Source organism: Osmerus eperlanus, chromosome 6 (assembly GCF_963692335.1).
Source record: "Osmerus eperlanus chromosome 6, fOsmEpe2.1, whole genome shotgun sequence".
NCBI lineage: Eukaryota > Metazoa > Chordata > Actinopteri > Osmeriformes > Osmeridae > Osmerus > Osmerus eperlanus.
In genome coordinates, this window is record NC_085023.1 from 20494372 (window position 1) to 20506416 (window position 12045).

Sequence of the window (12045 nt, forward strand, 5' to 3'; positions counted from 1 at the left end):
CTTTCGTTCTCTGTGTCACAAACACACATGTCCCACACATACAGCATATACAACCCCACCATCTATCTTCTTTCTCTCTCTCTCTCCTCTCTCTCTCTCTCTCTCTCTCTCTCTCTCTCTCTCTCTCTCTCTCTTTTCTTCAATATTTGATTACCTCTATCATGAGCACAAAAATCCTCACACACATACTTCTCTCTCTCTCCCTCTCTCTCTCTCTCTCTCTCTCTCTCTCTCTCTCTCTCTCTCTCTCTCTCATCTCTCTCTCTCTCTCTCCCTCTCTCCCTCCCACTCTCTCTCTTCCCCCTCTCTCCCCATCCCCATCCCTCTCTCTCTCTCTCTCTCTCTCTCTCTCTCTCTCTCTCTCTCTCTCTCTCTCTCTCTCTCTCTCCTCTCTCAGACTCGTGCTTCTCTGTGTCGGGAAGTTCTCCAGAGGCAGCAGAGGTAATTAACATGTTCATGCTAAATATGTACAACCTGCACCCCCATCTTACCTTGGCCCAGGGGAACATTTATAACAACTTTTATCAGCTACTCACACACATACACACCCCTTGTGTGAATATACACACCTAATCAATCTCTCTCACCTACCTGTCTCTTTCTCTTGCTCTCTCTCTCTCTTTCACCAGGAGAGGTCCATATGCTCCCTGTGTGTCATCAGACTGATGTGTGGAATTCATTCTTTTCTATAGTTCTGTTGAGATGTGGACACTGAGCAGAATTGACAGCTCACCAATCTTTGTTTCTTTGTGGGTGTGTGTGTGTGTGTGTTTGTGTGTGTGTGTGTGTGTGTGTGTGTGTGTGTGTGTGTGTGTGTGTGTGAGAGAGAGAGAGAGTTATATCTTGTGCATTTGCACAGTGTGTGGCTTTTTGTAATATGTTTAGAAAGGGATGGAGAAATAACAGGAGTGAATATGACTGAAAATTCAAGCAAGTGTGTGTTGTGCCTCTATTATTTCCACTGGGGGATGTTATTTTCTCATACAGCCGAATCCTTTCTTTTTTATCTGACTAATGACCTGTCATCTTCCCTTCCAGTAGCCTTCATCCTGGCTGTCACCGAGTCTCCGACAATAACCTGGTTATCTACTGCCTCTGACTCTTTTACACACACCCTCTCTAACTGCCAACACGCTGTCTACTCAACTCCACTATACCTTCTTCTATGTAAACTAAGTAGAAGTGACTGAATGCCCATATCAATCCATCTCTAGAGTGCGTGATAAATAGGCCTAGGATGTTGCGTTAATCGTGTCGTTAGTTTTTTTTCTCTCTTTATTTTGGGTGGTTTCAGAAAAGACAGAAATAATAGATAAGAGTACGTTCAATGGATGCTTGTATTATAACTGGGTGTGTGATTTCATGCGTGAACTTCTCTCGTGCTTAACAAGGAGCTTTGGTGGAGGCTCGCTGACGTTACAATTCTTTACAGAAGGTAGTTGGTGCTCTCTAGTGGTAGATATTTGTAAAACAGGACAATCTCCCTAAAACCTGCACCAAACCATGAAGGTTGTTTGTGCTTGCGCAAATTGCGTAGTGGAGATTTTTACGATCCTTTTATTCTGATGCCATTAGAATTTACTCCAGCAAGAAGTCGGTACCAAATACAAATATAGTTTTGAGGTCAGAACAGTGGGAATACTCAAGTTATTTTGACTAAACATAAAATAATTATTTTCACCCTTGAGAGAAGAGGAGAGGGGAGAGGAGAACAAGAAAGCCTAGAGCAGAATACAAACAGAGTACAGTAGAGTCCTCATCAAGTACTCATCAATCCCTGCTCTCCTCTGTCTGGACCCCCTCCACACATCCCCTGTGGTGTTGGGGGTTTGAGCTGTCAGCACCTGCCTGGTCGTCGGTCTGCCAACGCTGGACCTGGTGGCCAACCGAAAACCAGTCTCCATGACGGGCAACAGCGAGTTTCACGGTCCCTTCCCACATCTACCAAGTTGAACGATGGATTTTGGTGTTTCAAAACCCATTGACACTTCCCTGCTGTTAAGCCTGTGTTCTGCTCCTCTCTTTCACCAACCGTCTCTGGAGGAGGGGATCCCTCACTGAATTGCTCCTCCCAAGGTTTCTTCCATTTTTTCTCCTCCAGTGAGCTTTTCTAGGAGTTTTTCCTTGTCTTTGTTGGTTGAGGGGCAGTTCTATGGGCGTATGTGAAGCCCTCTGTGACATGCTTGCTTGTAAAAAAGTGCTATACAAATACATTTAGATTTGATTTGATTTGAATGATGCAAACTTTTTTTGAAAATATTTTTTAACCTTTTAAACCAATTTTTTAAACTTTTTTTTCCACACACAACACTACACAAAAAGTTTCTAGTTTTTTCAAAACAGTTTTGTTTTTAATATGAACGTTTCCTATGTGAATGTGTTTCATATGTGTTTGTTTAAGGACAGTCTGAATTATTTCCTAAACGGCCCTTAATACAAGTAGATTAGAAAGCATCTTGAAAACTCATAATGGAATCTTCTTTTTCGTAAGGCTTACTCAAACCCAACAGCCAGCTGATCGTGCCTTGTAGTGATCACTATGTAAGGTCGGCGTCAGTGTGATAGGCCTACATATTTTAAGTCTACATTTGAGGTTTTCCTATATCGAACACTGATCTTAATAGCAGCCTACTAATGTGTGTATCTATGTAATTCAATTATACTCACTAAGTCTTAAGTTCTTCGGCTTCTTTGACAACGTTATATATGACTCCAAAGTCTATTAAAAAATCAAATGAAAAAATATGCAGTGGAACCGGCTGGTGAAATTGAACTTTTTCAAGTGGCTATTCCGCTCTCTAGTGGTGAATATATGACCGTGTCACTGATTATGCATGCTTGGCTTACAGTTCCATAACCTTGATCCCTGCAGTCACATCACACCGGCAAGATCATCTGCCTTCCCCAACGCTGGAAAACTCAGCTGTCACATTTGTTTTTAACTGGTCCTTGATTTTTTAAGATTGAACATGGATTATTGATTGAAAATGTACATTGCAGTCTGGTTAGCATATAGCCTACAATGGGATGGCCATAACGATACTCAATCCCGCAAAATACATTTCGAATGTATGCAACGGATGCTTTATGTCGTTTCCCAGCATTTCTGGTGACATTGGGCCCAGGGCTGAGAGGGCTGATGCCCGTAACCTCCTGTCCCTATGTCACGTGAGACCGTTTCTTATCCTGTTACCGCACGCATCGGGGGTGTGTTCAGCGCGTAGTGCTGGAAATACCCTCATTCTGCCATTTATAGAGGGTCTTGCAAGACGTTGAGTCGTGACAACAGAACCAAATTATGTAGGTTCTAAGGACACAGAGAACGGTGGCGATTCTGTGCTGCAAAGTTAAATGGGAAATCTGATGGGCAGTTGGCGTTACAAGGAGCCGAGCACTGTGGAGGAATGCGACTCTACATGGGGGTCGGATTCAGAGAGCGACGAGCAACCGGGAGACAACTACAGCGGGATTTCGGATTCCGTCAGCCCGACGGATACGGGGAGATGCGCCGATCCAACGGACACATCCCCTCAGGTTACTGCCACAGCCTACACAAATAGCATAAAAAAGATGCGTTATCGTTGTAGAAATTTAACAAAAAGCCCAGGGAAGCAAATAATGACATAGAGGAAGGAAAGGTGATGCGCATTGTTTAGATAAGAAGTGTCAACAAAACGTGAAAATAATAACTGGTAAACGTGTTATGAGGCACTGAAACAGACATAGCCTAATATACACACTGCTGAATTCACAAAGCTAATATTAAATCATATTCATAGAGTGCCTTCTTCTTTAAGGTGACATCTACCCTTTGGCTCCCAATGTCATTTCCCATAGCCGATGTGTTTTTGCTGAATGTTTTTTTTTGCTATGCTGTATTCACAATTTAGTTTGGAATTTGACTTAAACTGAGTCATCCAGATAAAATTAAGGACAGGAAGCTATTTCTGCACCTCTCAGTTCAGGGCAGGGTTGAGCGACATCGTGGCCCAGTAAAGTGACCCCATTTTCTGTTACTAGCCAACCTAGTTTACTATCTTTTGGGTATTTGCAGTGTTGATTGAGTCATGGGGATGGAGACATGATAGATAGTTTTGAGCTTTGTAGTGTGTGAACCCTAACGTGCTGTTTCTCTCCTCTCTCTTCTCTTGTTTTCTCTCAGCTGTCAGGATCTCCTGCCATCAAGATGAAGAGAAGCTTTTATGCTGCAAGAGATCTCTACAAATATCGTCACAGCTACCCGGTAGTTCATTTACACCTTTATACACATGCACACACATCTACACACACACATCTACACCCACACACACACACACACACACACACACACACACACACACACACACACACACACACACACACACACACACACACACATCTACACACACACTGCTTTTGTGACTCTTCTTCTTTGCTTCCTGTGTAGAACTACAAGGAGTTTCGGCAAACCAATGATTATCGCAACCTCCGCTTCTACCTGAACAAGATTCCTCTGGTTCCAGATGGTGAGCACACACACACACACAGATACTCACACTCTCTCACACACACACACACACACAGATACTCACACTCTCTCTCTCACACACACACACAGATACTCACACTCTCACACACACACACACAGATACTCACACTCTCTCTCACACACACACACAGATACTCACACTCTCTCACACACACACACAGATACTCACACTCTCACACACACACACACAGATACTCACACTCTCTCTCACACACACACACAGATACTCACACTCTCTCACACACACACACAGATACTCACACTCTCACACACACACACACAGATACTCACACTCTCTCTCACACACACACACACACACACACACACACACACACACACACACACACACACACACACACACACACACACACACACACACAAAGCCTAGAAACTCAGTCCCCAAGCTTCGAGAGATTTGATAGGCTGAAGGTCATGTTGGAACAGATCTGCTGTTTGAACACTGGCTGCCGGATGTTCCCATTAATGCTGCTGCTGCTTTCAATCACCTAGAAACGTAAGAGTTCATTTAACAACAGGAGTGTGTAAACAGGTCCATCTCGTGAGAGGAGGCCCACATTTAAACGCTCAACGAGTCCAATCATCACTAGTGGTGCTAGATTAACTCTGTGAAATGTGCTGTTCGTAAACCCAGTGCAGACAGGCTGGTGACTGATGTTGATGTAGGCTGGTACACACATTGTGTGTGTGTGTGTGTTCATGCTGTGTGGCTAAGGCAGACCCCCCCCCCCTGCTGTGTCTCCAGGTATCTACATAGAGGAGATCCTGAACACCTGGAGGGGAGATTATGAGAAACTGGAGCACAATCACACCTATATACAGTGGTGAGATGTGTGTTTGTGTGTGTTTACCTTTACATGTTTGTATTTCACCTGTGTCTATTTATATCTATATACTGTGTGAGTCTATGCTGTCCTTTCCTCATCAAGGACGGTCTTGCTGTGTCACAGTCGGGAGGTTTAGTGTCGTCAGCGTGTTTTGCCCTCCTGGTCACGAGTAACCATGGAGATAACAACAATCTCAAACAGGAATTCACAGTCACAGCCAAACTCACCTGCTCTTCTAGCTCATTACCTCAGTTTTAGCTCTGCTTTCTCACTCAATCCCTGCCCTTTCTTCTCTCCCCCTCCTCCCTTTCTCACTTTCTCACCCCCCCCCCCCTTCTTCCTGACAGACTTGATGTGCATTAGCATAATATCAATTAGTAGCAGTCTAAACAGAACTGAGCGTGTGACTGGTGACTAGCACCTTCTGTTGTGGGCTAATAAGAGACAAGGGAAGAGTAAAATGACGAGAGAGTGAGGGGGGGGGTGAGAAAGAGAGAGGGGGGGATAGAGAGAGAGGAGAGAAGGGACGGGGGCTAGACAACAAACATTTTTAATAGAATATGTCAATCTTGCTGAAATTCACACAGTCACCTTGACATGTGGATGTTTTCCAGGCTGTTCCCGTTAAGAGAACAAGGGCTCAACTTCTACGCTCAGGAGCTGACGCAGGAGGAGATGAAGGTGAGGACTGGAAAACAAACTTAATAAGGAAATAGAAATGAGTAAATACAACTTTATTTTGTCCCCAGAGAGGAAATGAGTGCAGCAAAAAAAGTCACAATGCTCACATCGTCACACAATATCAAAAGATAAGAGTACACACGTTTTAATACTACAAAATGTAAATGTGGTTGGGAAAATGTGAAATACTAATGTGGAAATGTGTTCATACAGTAGACATTTTCCTCCAAAGCAACACACAGGGGGATTTGAACCTGCAACCTTTGGATCTGTAGTCACACACTCTACAACATGAATGACAGCACCAGTTACCACACCTTAGCTTCTGCACTGTCTTCTGGTCTATAGCTCATTTTCATACGTGGAGTTGTGATCTGTGTTATGCCGTACGTGGACAGGAGTTCCAGAACACCCGCGAGGCCAAGCGCAGGTTCCTCCAGGCTTACTCCCTCATGCTGGACTTCTATGGGATCAAGATGCTGGATAAGAGCGGGAACGTAGCCAGAGCTTCCAACTGGAAGGAACGCTTCCAGCACCTCAATGAGTGAGTGGCACACACGTACACACGTACACACACGTACACACACATACACACACATACACACGTACACACAGGTACACACACATACACACGTACGTACACACAGACACACACGTACACACACACACACCTGTCTTCATCAACACCTTCCACTCGATCTGTTCAATCCCTCCATCCAAGTGTCTTTACAGGGCAGCTCTCTCTTCTGTATCTTTTTTTTTTTTTACTCCCCCCCTCCTCCCCCTCTCCTCCCCTCCTCCCCCTCTCCTCCCCCTCCAGATCCCAGCACAACTACCTCCGCATCACGCGCATCCTCAAGTCCCTGGGTGAGCTGGGCTTCGAGTCCTTCAAGCGTCCTCTGGTGCGCCTCCTGCTGGAGGAGTCGCTGTGCCACGCCACTTTACCCAGCATGCAACACAGCGCCCTGGAGTACTACGTTTACACCGTCCGCCTCCCCGCCGACCGCCGTCGCCTGCTGCGCTACGCGCGCCAGCACTACCGCCCCGCCCATGCCTTCCTCTGGGGTCCCCCGCTCAGGAGGCCAGGGGCTGGGGGAGGGGGCGGGGCCAGGGCAGAGCCCACCCCGGAGAAGGAGAGGAAGGGGAGGGAGCATAATCCTCTCCCACGAGGACGCAGGCAAATGGGGAGGCAGGACTCGGTGGAGAGCGGGGCGGGAGGAATAGGCGGGGCCAGAACCTCCAGGGAGGGGTCTACTGAGAGGGGGAGGGGCCCAGAAAGGGGAGGGGAGTACGTTGAGACTGTACCACTGTAGAACATGAAGGGCTTTAAATGATTTAGTCTGTGGTAGGAGAGAGATATGTTGAGAAGTGGGGGATGGGAGAGTAGGGGTGAGAGTGGGGTATTCACTGTAGCAATATTATCCTATATACTGTCTTTTATTTGCCTTTATGGACTAAAATCTGTGTTTAGTAGCAGGCACAATCTGAAACTGTATTCTAATCTGTGATTACTCCCTGTTCACTCCTATATTATTCCTCTTTTTATATATATAGATAGCGTGCACTCAGCTATGATCATACAGTCTCCTCTGACCAGGCTGGGTGCCTTAGGTAGGGCCGTAGAGCAACACAACACTGGTTTTATGATAGAAACAAGTGATGTGATTGGATGATTGGAGTGAGACACAGGTGCGTGTGTAAGATAGTTTCTGGGTGGAATCTTGCACCTCTGACAATCCTTGTCTTCCTGAGTGAGATGCTGGATAGTGGCTGTTATCCAGGTTTAGAGAGGCCTGGGAGAGGGGAGATGATATCTAACCCTGTATCAGAGGTTAGGGTTTGAAGAGCTTCATGAAAATGACTTCCTGGTTGCTTCCTGGACTGATCTTCCTATTGGCTGTTGAACCTTGTAATTGAGGGGATTGGCTGCCAATTCGCATATAGTTTTTAACTCGCACTACTAGTCAGGCAATTCTGAAATAATTGTAAAGAGTTTTTTAGGTATGTTGTGAAGTGTATGATGAAATGGATGGTAGGATGTATTTGTGTGTTTACATGTGTGTGTGTGTGTATGGACGGTGTGTGCATGTGTGTGTAGTGTTTATTAAGTGCCTATTTTTCTATTTGTTACTTATTTGCAGTTTGAAATATGTGTCTTCAACAACTTTGTAGTGGTTTTGTACTGCAGTTGATACCCAGTACCTTGAACAACAAATTATCCCAGAATTCCTTTTGGCTCGAGTAGCATTTCAGTTCTGAGTGCTCCAGAATATGGGTGTAGTTTGTAGCATCATTACTTGAATCCAAAATGCATATTACATGAAAAGGCCTATACAGTAAAATTGTATGTTTTCTATTAAGTAGAGAAGATATGAAATTGTAGAATTTGTATGTATGTATGTTCTTTTCACAGGTACTGTATGTGTTACTGTACAGACACGCACACACGTCTATATACGGGGACATGCTCTCACTCTGGAAAATACATCTCTCTTTCCCCTCTTCTTTCATTCCTGCTGTCGCTCTCTCTCTCTGTATCTCTCTCTCCCTTTCTATCTGTATCTGTCTCTCTGTATCTCTCCCTTTCTATCTGTGTCTCTCTCTCTGTATCTGTCTCTCTCTCCCCTCTTCTTTCATTCCTGCTGTCGCTCTTTCTCTCTCTGTATCTCTCTCTCCCTTTCTATCTGTGTCTCTCTGTATCTGTATCTCTCTCCCCTCTTCTTTCGATACAGCTGTCTCTCTCTCTGTGTTAGTTTCACTCTCTCTTTCCCCTCTTTTTTTCCAGCTCTCTATTTGTCTGAGTCTCTCTCACCAACTACACAATCTCAAGTGCAGTAAATGCCAGTACACTCGAGTCAGGCCTGAATGCTGTGGGTCTCTGTAGAGATACCTGCTGTCTTAAACGTGTGTTGAACGTCTTTCGATTTGGACGTGTCCATATGTTCACTTCTGTACGATTTGTAAACTGTACAACTGTTCATGGTTTGTATGAAGCTTCCACTGTATTCAAAAACGGCTGATTAAAAAAGAAGTAAAGAAAACTTTTGGTTACTGAATCTCTTTCTTAAAATATACAGGTCTGTATTTGTATAAGAGATGTTTGTAGTAACAATATGGAATCTATTAGGATACATTTTACATGAAGTGAGAGGGTAACTATTTACTGTTGAACTATCAACAAACATTAATCTACATTTCTATAGAATATTCTATAAATCTAGGCTTAAACACTGAGCAATATTTACGAGAATCGGTTGAATGTGTGTGTTTGTGTGTGAGTAAAGGTGTACACAAACACAGGGGAACTGTCATACACCTTGTCAGTGATATCCAGTGAGTGGTGATCACACCTTGTGAAAGCGCACACACACACACACACAAAAATAACATTTCCCATCTTGTCTTTACCAGTTTGATTGTATAGACAATGTTTCTTTTATTAAATTACTGAAATAAATCCCACTGAATATGAACCCTGTTCCAGCCTTATCGTGGTTGGCTGAGGTTGATCAATGTTTGATTAGCAGAGTCTCTCAGTGTTGGGTCTGTGTGGATGAGATTGTTGTGTTGGGTCTGTTTGGATGAGATTGTTGTGTTGTGTTGGGTCTGTGTGGATGAGATTGTTGTGTTGGGTCTGTGTGGATGAGATTGTTGTGTTGGATCTGTGTGGATGAGATTGTTGTGTTGGGTCTGTGTGAATGAGATTGTTGTGTTGGGTCTGTGTGAATGAGATTGTTGTGTTGGGTCTGTGTGGATGAGATTGTTGTGTTGGGTCTGTGTGAATGAGATTGTTGTGTTGGGTCTGTGTGAATGAGATTGTTGTGTTGTGGTGGGTCTGTGTGAATGAGATTGTTGTGTTGTGGTGGGTCTGTGTGGATGAAATTGTTGTGTTGGGTCTGTGTTGAGTTAGGCTGGACTGTGCTGTGTTAAGGTTTGTGTGTGTGTGAGCTTGTGTGTGTGCAGCGCTGATTCATACTGACAGAATGAGGCGGCTGCCTCGTGGAATGGGCACTGGGGCACAGAACGTGACTGTGTGTGTCTGTGTGTGTCTGTGTGTGTGTGGTATAGATGGGCCTTTAGTGTCTCTCTATTGACTACCCTGCAGAGTAGACCAAGCAGTCAAAAACATCTCATAACACCCTCACTCTTACCGCTCATGGGTTATATATTCATTGTAATATTCTTACATGAATGTGTGTTGTTGAACTTGTGTGCGAGCATCATTTATGTGTGTGTGTGCTTGGAAGGAATTACCCAAGCTGAGCCTATTCATCACCAGACATGGGAAGTAACAAAGTATAAATACTGAGTTACTGTACTTAAGTAGATTTTTCTGGTATTAGTTCTTGTGACACGAGCTACTAATTTACATGTGGTTGGCAGGTGTGGGCTTCTGTTCCATGAACTGTCTCTTTTTAATCGTCCCCTTTTCATTTGTTCTCCTCTGGAAACTCTAGCAGGTGTTGCCTCTTCATCTGTAACCACTAATTGATGTGACAATTCCTGTCTGTTCCACCAGTGGGCTCAAAGAAATTGATTCTCAGTTCTGGGTTGAAACTGACCTCATCATTTGGCAAACTTTTTAAAAGGAAGAACCATGTTGTATTTTAAATATTTTATTTGTGTGGTTTGTAGGTTTCGGGGAGTGTAGAGTTTGTGTCATGTGATCGAAACTCCTTCTGCTTTCTGAATCGAACTTCTGCTTTTTGAGACACAGAACAAAGAAAGATATTAAGTAGAAAAGATCAACTTTATTATCCATTTCTGGACGTGTACATTTGGCCTCATCAGAGTCCTTCGAGTGCAAATTAAAACCAAGAACATATCAAAACTCGCAACGCACGACACAAACTCATAACACACACATTTTAAACACGATAGCACAACAAGAGCTTCAGAGATAGCGGTTGTCAAAGTGTGCAGGTCACAGATTAGGGTATTCTCCTGACTCCAGATGAACTTTACTCAGTCTCACTTCCTGACTTGTTCAGTACATCCCCTAAACTATAAAGAGAGATCAACAGCTGATTGTTTTATACCCCTTCAGGCACACACATATATACACACACACACCCACATACACACACACATACACACACATCAGACCCTTTCATTGGATAGATATGTTACCTTTATTGTCAAATATCATTACATCAAGACAAATTGATCCAATAGACATTGAATAATTCATTATCTAAACAACAAATACAACTAATACAAATTTAATATATTATAAAACACTCACCTGGACGTTTCTGTAAGCCATGATCTAATTCTCAAGAAGTCAAAAAGTTATAGCTTTGTGTTGAGAAATGTGTGATAAAAAAGCTTTAAATATGGGCTCATCCTTATACTATATGCAATACTATAGTGTCAGGGATAATCTGCCTTCTGGGGTAAACAGTGGAGTGTAGATTTATTTTGACTCAGTCCCTGGCAGGCTAGTCTCCCAGTGGCATGGCTAGCTGTCGAGTTCCCTCCATAATTGTGTCCGCTACTTTGGTACTCTTTATTTTCATGGAATAATGTAAACATATAAACAATAAACTGGCAAGGCATGTACCGCATGTCTATGAACCACAAATCAAAAACGCATTTACAACACATCGACAACACAAATAGATCACACAACCTATAGAAAATGACGTAAAAAAGGAACCGTGGCCAAACTCATGTCGCTTTGTCTCTCTCTAGTGTCCGGCTGAGAGAAGTGCTTCTCAATCACAGTATTCACTGGAGGAATACTGTCGCGAGCCCGCTCCGTTATTTACTGTGATCTCTGATAGAACTCGTTAGAAGATGTGAAAGCATGTTCTCCTCTATGGAACTGTTACTAATCATGTAGAATATCAGTTCGGATCCAGATCATATCCGTTTTTACATCTGATTAATTTCTCAGACTCTATTAATCCAAAAAGGACGGACAAACGTACTTAGAAAGTTCAGCAGAAGATCAAGGTTTAGAAGGGAGCAGTTCTAACGGTATTTCCC

The 12045-nt window shown here is 43.6% G+C and overlaps 1 protein-coding gene across 1 annotated transcript; it reads left to right on the forward strand.

Annotated features, from left to right (window-relative positions):
- The first annotated feature begins 2734 nt into the window (after positions 1-2734).
- Positions 2735-9076, forward strand: ogfrl1 (opioid growth factor receptor-like 1). Its single transcript, XM_062464319.1, has 8 exons — positions 2735-3534; positions 4163-4243; positions 4427-4505; positions 5292-5370; positions 5988-6054; positions 6453-6598; positions 6875-8572; positions 8840-9076. Exons 1-7 carry the CDS (start codon positions 3352-3354, stop codon positions 7365-7367), a joined length of 1128 nt encoding a protein of 375 aa, XP_062320303.1. The 5' UTR covers positions 2735-3351; the 3' UTR covers positions 7368-8572; positions 8840-9076.
- The last annotated feature ends 2969 nt before the right edge of the window (positions 9077-12045 follow it).

What these genes read in the sequence shown, in the direction of transcription:
- ogfrl1 (XM_062464319.1), top strand. Translation starts at nt 3,352, where the DNA reads ATGGGAAATCTGATGGGCAGTTGGCGTTACAAGGAGCCGAGCACTGTG. An exon ending in AATCACACCTATATACAGTG is followed by an intron (nt 5,371 to 5,987) that starts GTGAGATGTGTG and finishes GATGTTTTCCAG; the next exon opens with GCTGTTCCCGTTAAGAGAAC. An exon ending in TGACGCAGGAGGAGATGAAG is followed by an intron (nt 6,055 to 6,452) that starts GTGAGGACTGGA and finishes GTACGTGGACAG; the next exon opens with GAGTTCCAGAACACCCGCGA.